General features: G+C 39.2%; 1 protein-coding gene across 1 annotated transcript in view; it reads left to right on the forward strand.

The window, feature by feature from the left end:
* SCFD1 (sec1 family domain containing 1) overlaps positions 1-18,264 on the forward strand; it is a 139,872-nt gene that overhangs the window by 19,750 nt on the left and 101,858 nt on the right. The window contains 3 exon segments of the mRNA XM_038405110.2: positions 447-502; positions 2,764-2,849; positions 5,553-5,652. Of these exon segments, the coding sequence (XP_038261038.1) occupies positions 447-502; positions 2,764-2,849; positions 5,553-5,652 (242 nt within the window).

An 18,264-nucleotide genomic window follows, 5' to 3' on the forward strand; every position in this document is an offset into this window, starting at 1 on the left:
CTTTAACTGTGCGATTAATCGTGTGATTAATATTTTTAATAGGTTGACAGCCCAACTTTTAATATTTGCATGTGGGATAGGTAAGAGAACATTTTTTTTGATTATTTTAGCTGGCAATTTCTGTAACTCTCAGTGTACTTCTAAGACATATATTTATAACATTATTTTAAGTATTTATCATTCTTACTATGTTTTTATAATACTTTGTTTAAATGTATTGATATAAACCATTTTTTGTGATATCGTGGATAGTGACTACTAGAGCCATATTTTATATTTAGTTCAGTTTAGTTTTATATTTAGTTTAGTTCAGTTTAGACAGCATGTTTTGAAAATTTGGCACCCCAAATCATTTGCTTTAAAAAATAAAAATCACAACTTTGCAGTATAATTATTTATGACCTGGAAATTATAATCTAAATAGAGGTCAATGTATCTTTTAATAGGAGCTATTCCTATAATCAGATGCTCAAGAGGAACTGCAGCAGAAATGGTGGCAGTGGTAAGACTAAATATATGATTGTTTCAAATAAATGTCCTAATAGCATTTTGTTTTTGTTTTTTTACAACCCTGAACATTTAACATCAAAGAGGAAAACTGAAAGAAAATGGCCAAGGTTCTCCTTCCTGACATTGCTTCCACAGAGCCTCATTGTAGAAGTTGTGTGACTAGTCACACAGACACAGAATCTTTAGAAAGCAGACTCCAATGGGTGGAGGTGCACATGTCTCTCCAGCCCAAACTGACCCTCATCTTTTCCTTTTCCACTAGACATAGCACCCTAGGAACGTATCCCTGCCTGCTGTGTCAGATGGTAGTTAGAATTATGTAAAATGTTTGTGTAAATAATTGTAGTCATACTTTTTAGTTAATGGTTGTAGTTTTAATGTGCTTGTTTGGATCTCTGGATCCCATCAGAATTTGTGCAATGATCATAGAGCGAAGTATTTTGGTGTATGTAAATTGGGAATGCGCTAATAGTAATTGGAGAATGAGTACAGTAGATAATTGCTTTGTTAATAAATGTTTAGAGAGAGCCTCCTTCACTTACTGCAGTATTGCTTAGTAATGGAAAAGATTTGTCCCTTTAAGCTGATATAACTTTAATTTCCGCTACAATTATCCTTATCTAAATATGGCTTATATGACCTAATTAGACACATTATTATAAATAATATTAAAATTATGTAGGAAAAATATTTTATCTGCATTTGGCTTATGAAAAGTCCATGGAGAATAAATGACTAGAACAGCCTTTCAAAATCCTGCTAAGACAGGGCAATAGGAATCTTTCCCATGTGAATGGAAATAATAGCAGCTTCAACCTTAAAATGTGACTCACCCAAATGTGCCAATGCAGCAAATGCTGGCATAGTGAGAATTGTTGTGGTATGCTGTCAGACCTATAGGATTCACTCTTCCTTAGTTTGACAACAGTGGGTGATGAAGCAGCTGTAGTGGCCTATGCTGAATTCTTTGGGCTTCCCATACCCTGAACATATAGAGAAGATGAATGGATCTTTTAGTCTCTCCTTTCATTTGGCCAGACCTTTTCCCTCATTCCCTCCTTGACAGCTGAAGCCACCTCTGCAAGCCTCCTCCTGGAGCTGGCCCCAGATATCTAATGCCTCACTGCAGCAGTCTTCCCCTCAGGTCTATGAATGGGAACCTAGGTTACTTGGCTGCTTATATCTGTCTCCTCCTTTTTAAAAAAACAAAAACAAACAAAAAAATGTGGGGGAGAGAGGGGGAAAGGGAGAGAGCCAAATAACTCCCAAAACAACAAAGGAAGTGTTGTAGAATTTCTGACTCCAGTTTAGAGATTGCTAGAAAGACAACAAAACAAAACACTGTTCTTTTTAGTTAATTAGTCAATAGCACGTCTGAAATGTTTCACAAGACTACAGCTGCAGTTTTTTACCTCTTTAATGACATCAGATTAGAGATGTGATTTTTTTTCATAGAATATAAAATATAAAATAATGGTAACTGAACTAGTTTTTCCACTGAATGCATCCAATGAAATGAGCTGTAGCTCACGAAAGCTTATGCTCAAATAAATTTGTTAGTCTCTAAGGTGCCACAAGTCCTCCTTTTCTTTTTAAAATCATCATTTCCCTTCTCTCGCTTCCAGTCCTTAGGAAAACTTTTGGCAGAATGCAAAACAATAACAATGTAGCAGACTGTAATGGGAACACCTGGCATTTGAAAGCTGAAATGCCATATTTACAGTTGTCAGTGCAAACTTAATTCTTCCCCTTGTGCATATGCATTATGATACAGGCTTTAATTACATAATCACATTTTTTCCACCGGACCCTTGCCTCATTCAGTGCACAAGCTGGACACAAAGGAGGCAGAACTCAGTTAGCATGAGTAACCATAAATCCAGCATTGTCTATCTTTCAAGCACCTGACTTTGAAACTTGCATGATTCTCTTCAGTTTTTTTTTAATCTAACTAATATGTGCTTAGAGAGAAAGAGATGCAGACACTCCACTAAAGATGGACTTGGATTGTCTGGAAAATCAGGAATTTGCCCAGAACTGTCAAGATAGCAATATGGCAAGTAAGAGAAACTGTGTCCAAAGTAAGTTAGTGTGATTTAAGCAGTAGCATGACTATTAGAAAAACTAAAATTTGGAAAATTATTGTCTTAACATCAGCAAAGCTCATCTGTCTTAAACTTTGTCCATTGTACAAACTGGTTGAGAGAATCGCTAACCTCACCGATGTGTAAAAAGATGCTTTACATTTTTTAGAAACTAGATAAGAAACTCCGAGAGAACCTAAGAGATGCCAGAAACAGTCTTTTCACAGGTGACACGCTTGGGGCTGGACAATTCAGGTAGCGTGCTACAGTTATTTTGCATTATTTTTATATATTTGTTGCAGTAACACTAAAAGGCCCCATTTGGCTTGGGACTCTTGAGCTAGACATTGTACAGACACATGCAAAGACATGGTTCATGCCTGAGAGAACTTGCTTTTATGAAGTCTTCAGAAATATTAAGGAAAATAAATGTCAGTTCATATTAATAGAACAAACCCCCATCAGATTAAACACTATGGGTAGACAGAATGTAGCCCTCAGATCCTGAGCTAAAAACTTTCATATAATTAAAGAAGACAAACATTTTGTTCAACTGTAGACCCAGAAAGATCAAATATACTGCAAAAATATTTGCTATATCAACTTAAAGAATGAGAATGAATGGTGTGTTGCTTTCAGAAATATTCATAACCTTCCTTTTATTTAGTCGGTAATAAAAAAGGCAGACTAACTCTCTGAGAGTCCTGCCATTGGTCTTGGTTATTTCAGCCTCACAAACCAACAGCAAGTTCTTCCCAGCTGATCCTATTTGCCACAGGGCAGGTATGGAGTGAAACAGTCTCTCTAATATCCCAGTCCAGGATTTTTAAAGGCTTTAAAGATCATTACCAACAACTTGAATTTACGTTCTTTGGAGGGTGGGGAGGGGGTTTGGCAACTACTGTTCTCTTCCACTACTCTTTACCTACCCCTGTGGGACTGTGAGGATCACCAATTTCCATGTCTGTTTATCCCTATGACCTTCTGGGACTGTGTGGTGAGGCTGCTTCTGTTTGGTGCCCTTGTACTGTATGTATCATTGAGCTGGTGATACAAAGCATCTTGCATTGCCTTTCACAGACCTAAGACACCTCTTACTAACAGAACAATAATTGTCTTTCAGTTAGGTAGGCTTATTGCTTGTAGTGGCACATTGCTCTGGGTCCACTGGTGTACTCTGACCTGCCTGCCCTGGCTCCTCATTCTCCTGTCCCTAATAAAGCAGTTGTATTAACTGCTTTTGTTTGATGATGGTTGTCACACCACTTACCTTATTGACAAGGATGTGAATTACTGATATGTTGTTCTAGTCAGAGTGCACACATTGTATCTTTTTATGTGCTGGCTTATACAGCACACAAATTTATGCAGGATCAGGCCCTCAAATATGTAATTCATTTTAACATGGAGAAAATATTCATAAATGAGATGGGAAAAGGGTAAACAGTGACATGGCAGAGTTTGTAGCTTAGTCTTCAGACCCTTGGAGAGTAATGAAATGATAGTATTTGGGTTCATTGAAAAGGAGATGGGATAAAACGTTCAAAAAGTGCTCAAGTCCCCTTTTCAGAAGTAGGAAAAAACACCCTTTTAGGAGTTTAAATCTTATTGATTTTTCCTAATCTACTTAGGCACTTTTGAAAATTTACTCAGAGGAGTTGAGTATCAGCATGTTGATGACAATGCAAGCCATAAGCTCTTTGTGGCTTCACGTACAAATCAAACAGGAGAGGTGGCATGATGGACTACCGAGAGAGAGACTGCAGATGTGAGGTTCCTTTTGGGGCATGGGGCATGAGCAGGGATTCGATACTACTCCTAGAATCTTTTTCAGAAGAACCAAACCCACTCAAACTATTTCATCCATCCACCTCACCACTTTCCATGGACGAGTCAATAATTTCATAAAATGCTGACAAATCTAATCTAATAATCCTGAATATTTTATTATTGTCTATTGCTAGAAGGTGATTATCACCTATCGATACCAATACAGTCTCTATTCAATAATCGATCATGAATCTGTGTAACTAAGCTATTAACTAAGAAGGCTGGTCGGTGCTGGTTATTTGACTTGGATTTAAAATTGTGTGTGGTAGCTCTTTAGTTACAACAAAGCGTGAGAGTTGCCTTATCACATCAGACCCATGTCTATCTAATCAGTATCCCATTTTTGGCAGTGGCCAGCCCCAACATGCTTCAGAGGAAGGTGAAACAAACTCTGTAACAGAAAATTATGGAATAATCTACTAAACAGGAAGTTTCTTTCTAATACCTGCCAATTAGGATTTGGCTTTTGCCCTGAAATATGAAAGTTTGTGTCTTTGGGCTTTTATATGGATGATGAGAATATTAATGTAACTTTCAGTCTTTTTTTAATATTGCTGATTTCTTGGTCTCAATCTTATCTTTGTGAATTCTCTCAGTTAATTATGTCCCAAGCCAAACTCCCTAAAGTTGTAAATTCAGCATGGTAGTACATACAATTTGCAGAATAATATTTAAAGCAGTGATAGTCAGACTCAGGCTCCCGAGTTGTAAGTGGCTCTTTGCAGCACATGGTATTAAAACACTCTGATTTAATTATTAACCAGTCTAAATTATTAAACAATCAGGATGCTTTTACTGTGTTATTAACCAATTGTAGTTGATAAAATAATATTTGGTCAGTCATTTTGCTATGAGAATAATATATATATAAAACAAAATATTTCCCTTGTCATATTGTTTAAATATGAATATGTAGTACCATAGTAAATGAAACAATGAATTCACAATACTGTTATTCTTTTGGGTAATGTTGATTGCTAATTTTGCCCCTGAACCTCTGAGGTCACTGATTTAAAAGAGATTGGCAGTACAGAAAAACTCCAAAGAATATCTGATACTTCTGAAGAGACTGAGAGTCTCCTCCAAATATGTATAAAGAGTTACTGACAAAATGTCTTTTATTTACAGCTTCCAAAGGCCTTTGTTAGTCCTTGTTGACAGAAACATAGATTTAGCAACTCCTCTACACCATACTTGGACATACCAGGCCTTAGTGCATGACGTACTGGTAGGAGAATAAACTTCATTTTTACTATTGAAAGTACAGTTGCATTTTCAGTTTACTCTTAAATATAGTAACCGCATCAGCCCTTAATCAAAATCAAATTTTATATATTGAATTTATTTGGAAGCGATTTCATCTAAAACAAATTTGGAAGGTTATTGTGAAGGGTTGGGAGTTTTAACATTGCAGTACCTTTTTAAAACATTTACTATTTAAAATGTTGCTGTAGTTATTAAGATACTGGTAATTCAGTTATGCAGGGCTGTTTTTCATAAGTTTGTAATCTTATACTTTTTGTGTTTAGCTTTATTTCTCTTAATGCAAAAATTTGTCTTAAATCAGTTAGATCTAAGTTTTGTCACTGATTTTCATTTTTGTCATTTTCTAAGAGAAGAAGGCTTGAGGTTTGTTCTGCAGCTATCCTATACAAATCTTGTGTTTTCTCGTTCCACATCTACAAATGCTTATGACACTAAATTGTCATGATGGGAGGTTGCTGTTAGCTTGCTTTTTGGATGTTTTATGAAATGTACAGATTATAATGGTTTAATGGTCTATCTATTCTGAAATGTAAATATTTTGTATTGTTTTAGTAAGTTTTAAAACAGCTCTTGGTGTCAGTTAGAGTTTTTAGAGATTTCTTACTTTACCTTTCTTCTCCACAAGATGGTGTAGATGTTCTATATAGAGAAATACCAACTGGTAAATGAACTTGCTGAGAGAACTTTCATAAATATTTATTTTGTTTTGGAAGTCGAATGAAGCTTAGAACATTTACATTTTCCAGAGCCGATTTTATAAAAACAACTTGCAATTAAAGCCTTTTTTTTTAACATAGTTCTATAAACGTCTGGCTGACCTAATATGTCTTAGAGCTCCATTGTTAATGGTGAAAATGATATGCAACCTAATTCCTAATTCAGCTGCATGTTATATTGGAAATTTATTTTAATGGAAGGAAATCTTGTTACTTAACTGGAGAAATTTATTTATATATATATAAAATACATAACTACAAAAACCTAATATAAAAATATGCTAATAAAATTTTTATTTAACTGCATAGAAAAAATCAGGAGGGATATTAGTTCACTTTAACATATATTAAAATGAATGTCACGTGACCTATTAATGTAACTTCTCTGAATTAGTGTTTGTTGCTGAGGTTGTGATATACATCCACAGTCTGTAGTTCATGCTAAAAGTGCAATATACATCCCTACATGCCCAGTTACTATGAGTTATGTACGGGTACATAGAGTTGTCTGAAAATTGTTGCATCACTGAGTTGACATTTTTTTAGTCTCTTGTGGGGTTTTATAGAATTCTACTGTGCACAGCAAATTGTGCATGTGGTGTGTATTTTGCATTTACGCTTTTCAGCTGATGGAAAGTTGCTGCCTTTTTGAAGCTGAAGGATTGTTTAGTCAAATGTTGAAAGTCAACATTTGTTGAATGTGCGTGTTTTGCTCTTAAAATGTCTAGTTCTACCTGTAGCAAAGTTTGTACACCCTTGGGAAACATGAGCAATCTCTAATTTAGTATCAAGGGGAAAAGTTTAATTTCAAAAGCAGGCACAGTATCCAGCTGAAAAAAAAATCATGCCAGGCTCTTCACTGAATGAGCACAACATTTTATGAAATGGTTTGAATGACTTTGTTGACAGGGTTCTAAATTGTAATAGAAAAATAGTTACCAAGGTGATGATTACATAAATTGTACTTTCACGTAAATCAGTTTTCATTTGGTTCTCAACTACAGGAGCCTAGGGAATCTGACAGGTTTCAGAGTAGCAGCCGTGTTAGTCTGTATTCGCAAAAAGAAAAGGAGTACTTGTGGCACCTTAGAGACTAACAAATTTATTAGAGCAGGAATCAGAAATGGTGATCTAAAGGCCAGCATAAGCACAAATCTCTGTGCTTTGCCTATTTAGGTAATAATGATACTGTTGCTACAAATAAACAGACTCATCTGAAGAGTCCTATTTTGATCAAAATCTATTCCAATGGGGAACTGGGGGGAAGGTGTGTGTTTAAAATAAATATATATATATATAAAATCAGGCTGACTTGTCTGTAGGAACAGGGTTCTGATTGAGTAAACAACCTAGGTTCCATGTTAAACTGAGTGGGAAGCTTTAGAATAATTGCTAAACTGCTAAAGTAATCTGTGAGAGGGACCCATTGAATAGAAATGGTATGTGAATTTTCTGTTAATGAAGTAGTCTTTCTCTCCCCCTTTTTCTTTAACTTATTCACTCATATGAAGCTGTCCACCAAAATAATCTGTTTTTGTGGAAACCATAAGCAAAAGCCTTATAAGAAGGTGAAGAGCCATTGGATTCATATGCTTTTCTTTGGTGTGCAAGTTATATGATTTTTTTTTTAATTTTGACCTGAACGATCTATAGCATTTCCCATTACTCACAGGAGTGGAATGCTACTTCATGGACTACTTTGTCAATATTCTTGACCATTAATGTTGTCCTTCCCAACCGAAGCTGTTACACAAGAATGGGCTTGACAGTTTACATTCATGTCCATATGTTAGGATATTTGTTCCCACTCACAAGTTGATATGACATGTTAACTGGAGTTGTGGTTCTCGAATTTGTAGACACTTTATAGGAAACAGATCCTCTCACAAAGCTTCTCCACTCCCAGCATCTGAATCCCCATGCTTGATTCTAAATTTTCATGCTTCCTATTACTAAGAAGGCCTCTCCAAGAGATTGGGATACAGACTGCCGCTTGAGAACCAACACAATAGAATACTTCAATCTCTCTGGTCACTCGATCACAGACCTAAGAGTGGCTATACTTCAACAAAAAAGCTTCAAAAACAGACTCCAACGAGAGACTGCTGAATTGGAATTAATTTGCAAACTGGATACAATTAACTTAGGCTTGAATAGAGACTGGGAATGGATGAGTCATTACACAAAGTAAAACTATTTCCCCATGGTATTTCTCCCTCCCACCCCACCCCCCACTGTTCCTCTGATATTCTTGTTAACTGCTGGAATTAGCCTACCTGCTTGTCACCATGAAAGGTTTTCCTCCTTCCCCTCCCCCCGCCCCCGCTGTTGGTGATGGTTTATCTTAAGTGATCACTCTCCTTACAGTGTGTATGATAAACCCATTGTTTCATGTTCTCTGTGTGTGTGTATATAAATCTCTCCTCTGTTTTTTCCACCAAATGCATCCGATGAAGTGAGCTGTAGCTCACGAAAGCTTATGCTCTAATAAATTTGTTAGTCTCTAAGGTGCCACAAGTACTCCTTTTCTTTTTGCGAATACAGACTAACACGGCTGCTACTCTGAAACAATAGAATACAGTTGCTTATCAAAGTTTGGTTTAGATGGGCAGTCTGCAAATTGCTGCAGAGGAGGTGCCAAAATGAAATGGCTGTTATGCTTATGGCCAAACAAAGTTTATCTGTTCTTAGCACCATAATGCTTGTTCTTGGTGCTAGCAATCTGAGAATTCAACACATGTTGTTGTTCTTTGATATGATAACAGCCGAATAAAATACATGAACTATGGATAAGAAAGACTTGTACTTTCCCTGACCCTCAGTTCTTCAGAAAAACTAGTGAAGGCCAATAATTCCCAAATATGAGTGTAACTAAAAAAATATTTTTAGTGGAGGTTTGGAGAGTTTTATGGTACCTTATTCCTAAAAAAGTAACAAGCCTCACTCAGTGTTGTAGCATCTAAAATATATCCTTAATGGCAGCAGTGAGGGGGAACCTAACATGCCTTTGATAGAGAGAGGAGAGGGCATACATAGCCTCTTCTTTTGAAAAAAAAAAACTGGAGAGGCATGGGTAACCATACCTACAGCCAGAGGGATCGGAGTTTTGGCTAAAGTTCTTCCAGACCACCCCCACCGCTTCTGGGCCGCTGTATCTTTTTCTGTGTTGTGCCCATCAACTGCTGTCCTTCCCCACTCCCCAAAAATCAACAGGTGTTTAAGGGAGAGGTTCTCTGATCACCTTGCCCACTTATATTTTGGGGAGCTTCTTTCTCTCCTGACTGAAGAGTTTCTGGAGGCCTATGTTATCTATCTTGTCTTCCCATTGATGCAGGTATTTGGAAGAGTGTTTGATCTTGTCTTTCTCACAATCACAAAATCCAGTAAGTAAAGGGAACGTGGAACAGCTAGGCTGTCTCATGCTGCCTCTGAACCCTGCTGCTCTGTTAAGAGAGAATAATAAACCCAAAGACAAAGCTCCACACTACAGCCCCCACACTTCATTAGCCATGCTCACAAATCCACACACAACAACACAATAAGCACACACAGTAAACCCAAACATCACTCTGAAGGCTAGACGTATGTCTGAGTCAGTGTGAAATGATGGAAACAGCTACACCCTAGTAGAGAAGAGTTCTTGTTTAGATTATCACTAAGTATTAGTAGGTAGATATGGATTATGAGGAAGACAATGAGAACATATAGGAGTGACAAAACCAATGTAATAGGTCAGCAGTTACTCTGCTCTGATTAATCACAGGTTTCAGAGTAGCAGCCGTGTTAGTCTGTATTCGCAAAAAGAAAAGGAGTACTTGTGGCACCTTAGAGACTAACAAATTTGTTAGTCTCTAAGGTGCCACAAGTACTCCTTTTCTTTTTGCTCTGATTAACAAATTTATTTGAGCATAAGCATCTGATGAAGCAAAAAGAAAAGGAGTACTTGTGGCACCTTAGAGACTAACAAATTTATTAGAGCATAAGCTTTCGTGAGCTACAGCTCACTTCATCGGATGCATTTCCGATGCATCCGATGAAATGCATCCGATGAAGTGAGCTGTAGCTCACGAAAGCTTATGCTCTAATAAATTTGTTAGTCTCTAAGGTGCCACAAGTACTCCTTTTCTTTTTGCGAATACAGACTAACACGGCTGCTACTCTGAAACATCTGATGAAGTGAGCTGTAGTTCACGAAAGCTTATGCTCAAATACATTTGTTAGTCTCTAATGTGCCACAAGTACTCCTTTTCTTTTTGTGAATACAGACTAACATGGCTGCTACTCGGAAATCTGCTCTGATTGTGTCGGTAGTAGATAGGAGCGTATGATATTTTGTAAGTTTTTTTTCCTTTAGGTGTGTTTATACTGAGATGATGCCAGTCTGGAACTCTAGCTATGTTTAAATGACTCAGTTATGTTGATACATGTTCAGTTTAGATCTTAGTAATGTTGTTATGGAAGATGAATGATATCTTCTTATGCCATATACTGTATGTACAATATATACAAAAAAAAACCTCCATTAAAAATGTTAGAGTTTCTAAGTTAAGTGCTCAAGTCAGGATAGGTAGAAGTAAAGGTTGCTTGTTCAGTCTTCTGTTGATGTGGGTACTTACAGGACTCCCATCACTGTAGTTTTGGAGCACCTCACAAACATTAATAAGCTTGTTCTTGTCGCGTCCTGTCGTGAAGCATGGGAAGTATTAACTCCATTTTACAGAGGAAGAATTGAGACACAGAGATTTTGATTTTGCCAAAGGTCATACAGGAAGTCCAGGCAGAAATAAAACTCAGATCTACTATGTCCCAGTTCTGTGCTTTAACAAGACCATTTTTCCCTCTTCCAGAATCTCTGACTAATTCATTCTATGGCCCTGGCAATGGGTGAAGCGAGGTGATAAGGACAACAGTCTCATTTACTGTCTCATGGGCAATGAATAATCCTGCATTAAAAAACTAAACTAAAAACATTTATTGTACAGTAAACACACAGGCTGAATTAAGGTTGAACAGACAACTTTGATATTGTCGTTTCTTGACTTTTGAGTGCTTCAGTTCACACCCTTGATGCATGTTTGTTTTTAAAGGAACAGTACTGGGGGACACACACATATATCTTAGTCTTCCACATAAAACGCAGTACTTGTGGCACCTTAGAGACTAACAAATTTATTAGAGCATAAGCTTTCGTGAGCTACAGCTCACTTCATCGGATGCATTTACACGAAAGCTTATGCTCTAATAAATTTGTTAGTCTCTAAGGTGCCACAAGTACTCCTTTTCTTTTTGCGAATACAGACTAACACGGCTGCTACTCTGAAACCTATAAAACGCAGTGTATCAAAAAATATGGAATAGACTATTAAACTTGACAAGTCTATCTTAATGACTGTTTCTTAACTTTCTACTCACTATTATCCCAATCATGCAGATAGATATGCAACATATGCATAGAGGGGTCTATTCAGATGGCATTTGTTGCAGGAATGGGACCATAGTGAATAAAAAGATAAGAAAATGAGCCATAAAAATGGGCTCTGAAAATGAATTGTCTATTAAAAAAAGAAATTGGAAGGAAACTTTTAAAAGGATTATGGATACTGAGGCCAGATGAGGTGAAATTAGATGTAAATAGTTTTTCAGGGTGGTTTCAACTACTTAAAAACTCCTTCATTATATTTACTGTATACTTCTGCCTTATTTATTTCCATCTTATAGAACTGAGGAAAATAAATCTGGTAACTAGTTACAAAATCTGATCAGTAAACCCAGGGTACGTTGTTCTCAAGTTAATTTTTCATAGCTTTTCTTAATTTTACATTAATTTGTAAAGGAATATCTAGTTATATAGTATAATTTCTGTAAATGTATAATGTAACTTTTATATAAAAAAATATGAAGATGTTGTAGTTCAATCAGTCTGGTCCCTATAACAATGGAAAATGTCTATTTAAAAAAAAGCCACATAAGGTATTCTTAAGAGAAAATTAGATATAGTAGTCTATTTATTATATCGTATATTGAAGAAACAAATATAAAAATTACTATTTACATAAAACAAAAGTAAAATAAGATGGTAACCCAGGAAAAAAAATTATTCCTTTGTTCCAATAATGTGTGATAAATAGAGAATATAGGCTTGTGAATGCTTAATGCCAAGTTTCAATTATTTCAGTTCTTGTTTAAAAACTTCCTTTAACTCATTCCTTGGAAAGTATCTAGATAAGAGATTGGTGGTTTTGTTTTTGTTTTGTTTTTTGGCTCAAAGCAAGGATTTGATTGTTCTTGAACAACCCAGAGGATATATTTATCTTTGTAAATGTCACCTAGAAAGTCATAAATAGGGAAATTTGCTAATAAAATAGATTGGTCTGTTTCAGAAGGACCACCAGGAAAAATGGAGTTCCAGGAAAAGGTTCAGGGATTTGTTTGTTTTTTCTGCGGTGCTCCATATATATAATAGTTAATGCAAAAGGAAACTGACTCTATTCAGTTTTCCTCTGCAAAATAGTCTCATGCCTGCTGTAAAGGCGGAATGACTTAGAATCATTCTGTTTTCAGAATGGATCCCATTTTTTTAAACAACTCTCACCTCGGACCTGTCAAACTCATTTCACCAAACACATATCTTGCAGGATTTTTATCCATAAGGGATATCGTGAGGTGCTACGGAAAGCTTGTAATGTATCAGAACTCCTACTCCTTGCAAGATGTATTAAGGGTAATATTTAAGGAATAATATGTTTATACTGAAAGTATGCTTTATGGATTAAGGGCTTATATCTACACTCAAAACGCTGCAGTGGTGCAGCTGTGCCGCTGCAGCACTTCAGTGAAGATATTACCTATGCTAACAGCAGGGCTTCTCCCATTGGTGTAGGTAATTCACCTCCCCAAGATGCCATAGCTAGGTCCCATTGACCTAGCACTGCCTACATCAGGGGTTAGGTTTAAATGTGGTGTTCAGGAGAGTGAATTTTTCCCACATCTGAGCGACGTAGTTATACTGACCTAATTTCCCAGTGTTGACCAGGCCTTAGAGTACAAATGTGCAAGTTAATCACCAAGAAGTAATGAGTCTCGGGGATGACCCATTCAAGCAAGAGCGAGTTGTCACTCTGCCCTAATCAACCAGTGAGGTAGTATAAGGCTCAGTTGACCACCCTTGTCCTCTCCCAAAACTATCAATGAAAAACCATCGGAGGAACCATCAAACAATTGAAACACATTAGAATTGAAATAGGAACATTACAACAGATAGAGCTTCACTCTGGCTGTGAATAGAAGCAAAAGATTGTTTTACTATAACAGAGTATAGGGAAAGACACTCTGGATCCATTCAGTCCCTTGGGGAGAAAGGGTGCTTTCATGGAAGGTTTGGATGCTGGTTACTAAGGGCGTGGCTACACTTGCAGATGTAGAGCGCAGTGAGTTAAACCAGCCCTCGGAGACTGCAGTAGGGAAAGCGCTGCAGTGTGTTCACACTGTCAGCTGCAAGCGCACTGATGTGGCCACATTTGTGACACTTGCAGTGACGTTGGGAACGGTGCATTATGGGCAGCTATCCCATAGAGCACCTCTTCCCATTCTGGCGCTGTGGCTTGTGGGAAGGGAGTGAGGGGGTGCGGGGCATTCTGGGTCCTGTCCCAATGCCCCGTGATGCATCACTTTGCATCCAGCAATCCCTGTGCTTCCCTCCACATTTGGCACCATCTTTCAACATTTTCTGTACTGCGCGCTCTGTCTTCCCTTTTAGGGTGCAGGAATGGATCCCGAACTGCTGAGGAATATGCTGATGGGTCTCACCAGCACTTCACGAATTGCAGTCGAGTTACTCCTTAAGCTACACACTGATAGTGAGGATCCGACGATGATGATTACTCGCATAATGCATACAACACGAGATTGCTTGTGGCATTCATGGACATGCTCACCATAGTGGAACGCAGCTTTTGGGCTTGGGAAACAAGCACTGAGTGATGCTCTGGGATGACGAGTAGTGGCTGCAGAACTTTCGGATGAGAAAAGCCACTTTCATGGGACTATGTGAGGAGCTCGCCCCCACCTTGCGAAGCAAGGACACGCGATTGAGAGCTGCAACGTCAGTGGAGAAGCGGGTGGCTATTGCAGTCTGGAAGCTGGCAACTCCAGACAGCTACCGATCGGTGGCTAACCAGTTTGGAGTGGGAAAGTTGACCGTTGGAATCGTGTTGATGCAAGTTTGCAGAGCCATTAATCACATCCTGCTCAGAAGAACCGTGACTCTTGGTAACATGCGTGACATTGTGGCTGACTTTGCACAATTGGGTTTCCCGAACTGCGGAGGAGCAATAGATGGGACGCATATTCCAATTCTGGCTCCAGCCCACCTGGCCTCTGAGTACATAAATTGGAAGGGGTATTTCTCTATGGTTATCCAGGCACTTGTGGATCACCGTTGGCATTTCATTGACATTAACGCAGGCTGATCCGGAAAGGTGCATGACGCACGCATCTTTCGGAACGCAGGCCTGTTCAGGAAGTTGCAAGCCGGGACTGTCTTCCCAGACCAGAAGATCACCATAGGGGAAGTCAAAATGCCCATTGTGATCCTTGGAGACCCCGCTTACCCTTTAATGCCTTGGCTCATGAAAACTTACACAGGGAGCCTTGACGGCAGCAAGGAGCAGTTCAACAACAGGCTGAGTGCAGAATGACTGCGGAGTGTGCTTTTGGCCATTTAAAGGGCCGCTGCTACTGTTTGTATGGGAAGCTGGATCTGACCGATGACAACACGGTTATATCTGCGTGCTCTACCCTCCATAACATTTGTGAAGGGAAGGATGAAAGCTTCACTCAGGCATGGACCTCGGAGGTTCAACACCTGAATGCTGAATTTGAACAGCCAGAGAGCAGGGCTATTAGAGGGGCCCAGTGTGGGGCAGCAAGGATTAGGGATGCCTTGAGGGAGCAATCTGATGCTGAAAGCCACCAGTAATGTTTGGTACCCTGTACAGAAGTGAAGTGCAGTGGTTCCAGTGTTAGTAAGAATCTGTGTTTGCTATGTATGATGCACTGACTTGCAGTGCCTGTTGCTTTCCTGGGCTATATGGTATTTTTTACTTAATGCAATAATAAAGAATGTTTTCAAAGCCAAAAAATTCATTTATTGAAAAGAAACACAACTGTTTGGGAATCAGAAAGGGCATGACACATAGAATCATAGAATATCAGGGTTGGAAGGGACCTCAGGAGATCATCTAGTCCAACTCCCTGCTCAAAGCAGGACCAATCCCCAACTAAATCATCCCAGCCAGGACTTTCTCAAGCCTGACCTTAAAAACTTATAAGGAAGGAGATTCCACCATCTCCCTAGGTAACGCATTCCAGTACTTTACTACCCTCCTAGTGAAAAAGTTTTTTTCCTAATATCCAACCTAAACCTCCCCCACTGCAACTTGAGACCATTACTCCTCGTTCTGTCATCTTCTACCACTGAGAACAGTCTGGATCCATCCTCTTTGGAACCCCCTTTCAGGTAGTTGAAAGCAGCTATCAAATCCCCCCTCATTCTTCTCTTCCGCAGACTAAACAATCCCAGTTCCCTCAGCCTCCTCATAAGTCATGTATTCCAGTCCCCTAATCATTTTTATTGCCCTCCACTGGACGTTTTCCAATTTTTCCACATCCGTCTTGTAGGATGGGGCCCAAAACTGGACACAGTACTCGAGATGAGGCCTCACCAATGTCGAATAGAGGGGAACGATCATGTCCCTCGATCTGCTGGCAATGCCCCTACTTATACATCCCAAAATGCCATTGGCCTTCTTGGCAGCAAGGGCACACTGTTGACTCATATCCAGCTTCTCATCCACTGTAACCCCTAGGTCCTTTTCTGCAGAATGCTGCCTAGCCATTCAGTCCCTAGTCTGTAGCGGTGCATGGGATTCTTCCGTCCTAAGTACAGGACTCTGTACTTGTCCTTGTTGAACCTCATCAGATTTCTTTTGGCCCAGTCCTCTAATTTGTCTAGGGCCCTCTGTATCTTATCCCTACCCACCAGCGTATCTCCCTCTCCTCCCAGTTTAGTGTCATCTGCAAACTTGCTGAGGGTGCAATCCACGCCATCCTCCAGATCATTAATGAAGATATTGAACAAAACTGGCCCGAGGACCAACCCTTGGGGCACACCATTTGATACCAGTTACCAACTAGACATGGAGCCATTGATCACTACCCAGTGAGCCCGACAATCTAGGCAGCTTTCTATCCACCTTATTGTCCATTCATCCAGCCCATACTACTTTAACTTGCGGGCAAGAATACTGTGGGAGACTGTGTCAAAAGCTTTGCTAAAGTCAAGGTACAACACGTCCACTGCTTTCCCCTCATCTACAGAGCCAGTTATCTCGTTATACAAGTCAATTAGATTAGTCAGGCATGACTTGCCCTTGGTGAATCCATGCTGATTGTTCCTGATCACTTTCCTCTCCTCTAAGTGCTTCAGAACTGATTCCTTGAGGACCTGCTCCATGATTTTTCCAAGGACTGAGGTGACTGACTGGCCTGTAGTTCCCAGGATCCTCCTCCTTTCCTTTTTTTAAAGATGGGCACTACATTAGCCTAGTCCTATAGGAAAAGGGGAAGAGTCAATGGATACTGCACCAAATATGAGTCCCAGGAGGATACAGGATGGGTTGAAGAGGATTAGAAGGAAGAATAGGAATAGAAAGAACTTGCAGCCAGAGGTAACAGGAGACAGACTGGAGAATAGCACAGTCACCAGGAAAAGACAAGTTTACATGATCGGGGACTCTTTACTGAGAAGAATAGACAGGCCTGTAATCAGAGAATAGAAGGGTGTGCTGTCTTCCAGGTGCTAAGATACGGGACGTAGACCTGAGGTTGAAAAGGATCCTAAAGGGAGCGGGAAAGAATCCCCTAATTATCCTTTATGAGGGAACAAATGATACCGATAGATTCTTGATGGAACGTATCAACAGAGACTATGCTAGGCTGGGGAAGACGCTTAAGGAAATCAAGGGTCAGGTGATCTTTAGTGGGATTCTGCCTATTCCTAGAGAAGGGCAACAAAGGTGTGACAAGATTATGACTATCAATAGATGGCTTAGGCAGTGGTGCTATAAGGAGGGCTTTGGGATGTATGGCCACTGGGAGGCGTTCATGGACAGAGGACTGTTCTCTCAGGATGGACTTCATCTGAGTAGGGAAGGAAATAGACTTCTAGGATGGAGGCTGGCACAACTGATTAAGAGAGCTTTAAACTAGGAAGATGGTTGGGAGATGTCCAGGTAATCTCCACGCCGGATTTTAGCATTGAGAGGGAAGAAAACAAAGTAAGAAAGGTTATAGCTTTCTATATCTATATATAAGAAAGGATATAGCTTTCAGCCGTGGGTAGGAGAATGGACATGAGGAGGAAGGGCAGTGTGGATACCAGTCTAATAGGTCATACTGGCTGTAGAATGACCGTGCCTAATCGGGTACAGAATGTGAGCGAGGCCAAGAGGAAAGAGCAAAAATTAAGATGTTTGTACACCAATGCGAGGAGCCTAGGTAACAAAATGGAGGAACTAGAGCTACTGGTGCAGGAAGTGAAACCAAATATTATAGGGATAACAGAAACATGGTGGAATAGTAGTCATGACTGGACTACAGGTATTGAAGGGTATATGCTGTTTAGGAAAGACAGAAATAAAGGTAAAGGTGGTGGAGTAGCATTGTATATCAATGATAAGGTAGAATGTAAAGAAATAAGAAGTGATGGAATGGATAAGACAGAGTCCGTCTGGGCAAAAATCACATTGGGGAAGAAAACTACTAGAGCCTCCCCTGTGATAGTGCTTGGGGTGTGCTAT

This window comes from Dermochelys coriacea, chromosome 6, assembly GCF_009764565.3.
Source record: "Dermochelys coriacea isolate rDerCor1 chromosome 6, rDerCor1.pri.v4, whole genome shotgun sequence".
Classification (NCBI taxonomy): Eukaryota; Metazoa; Chordata; order Testudines; family Dermochelyidae; genus Dermochelys; species Dermochelys coriacea.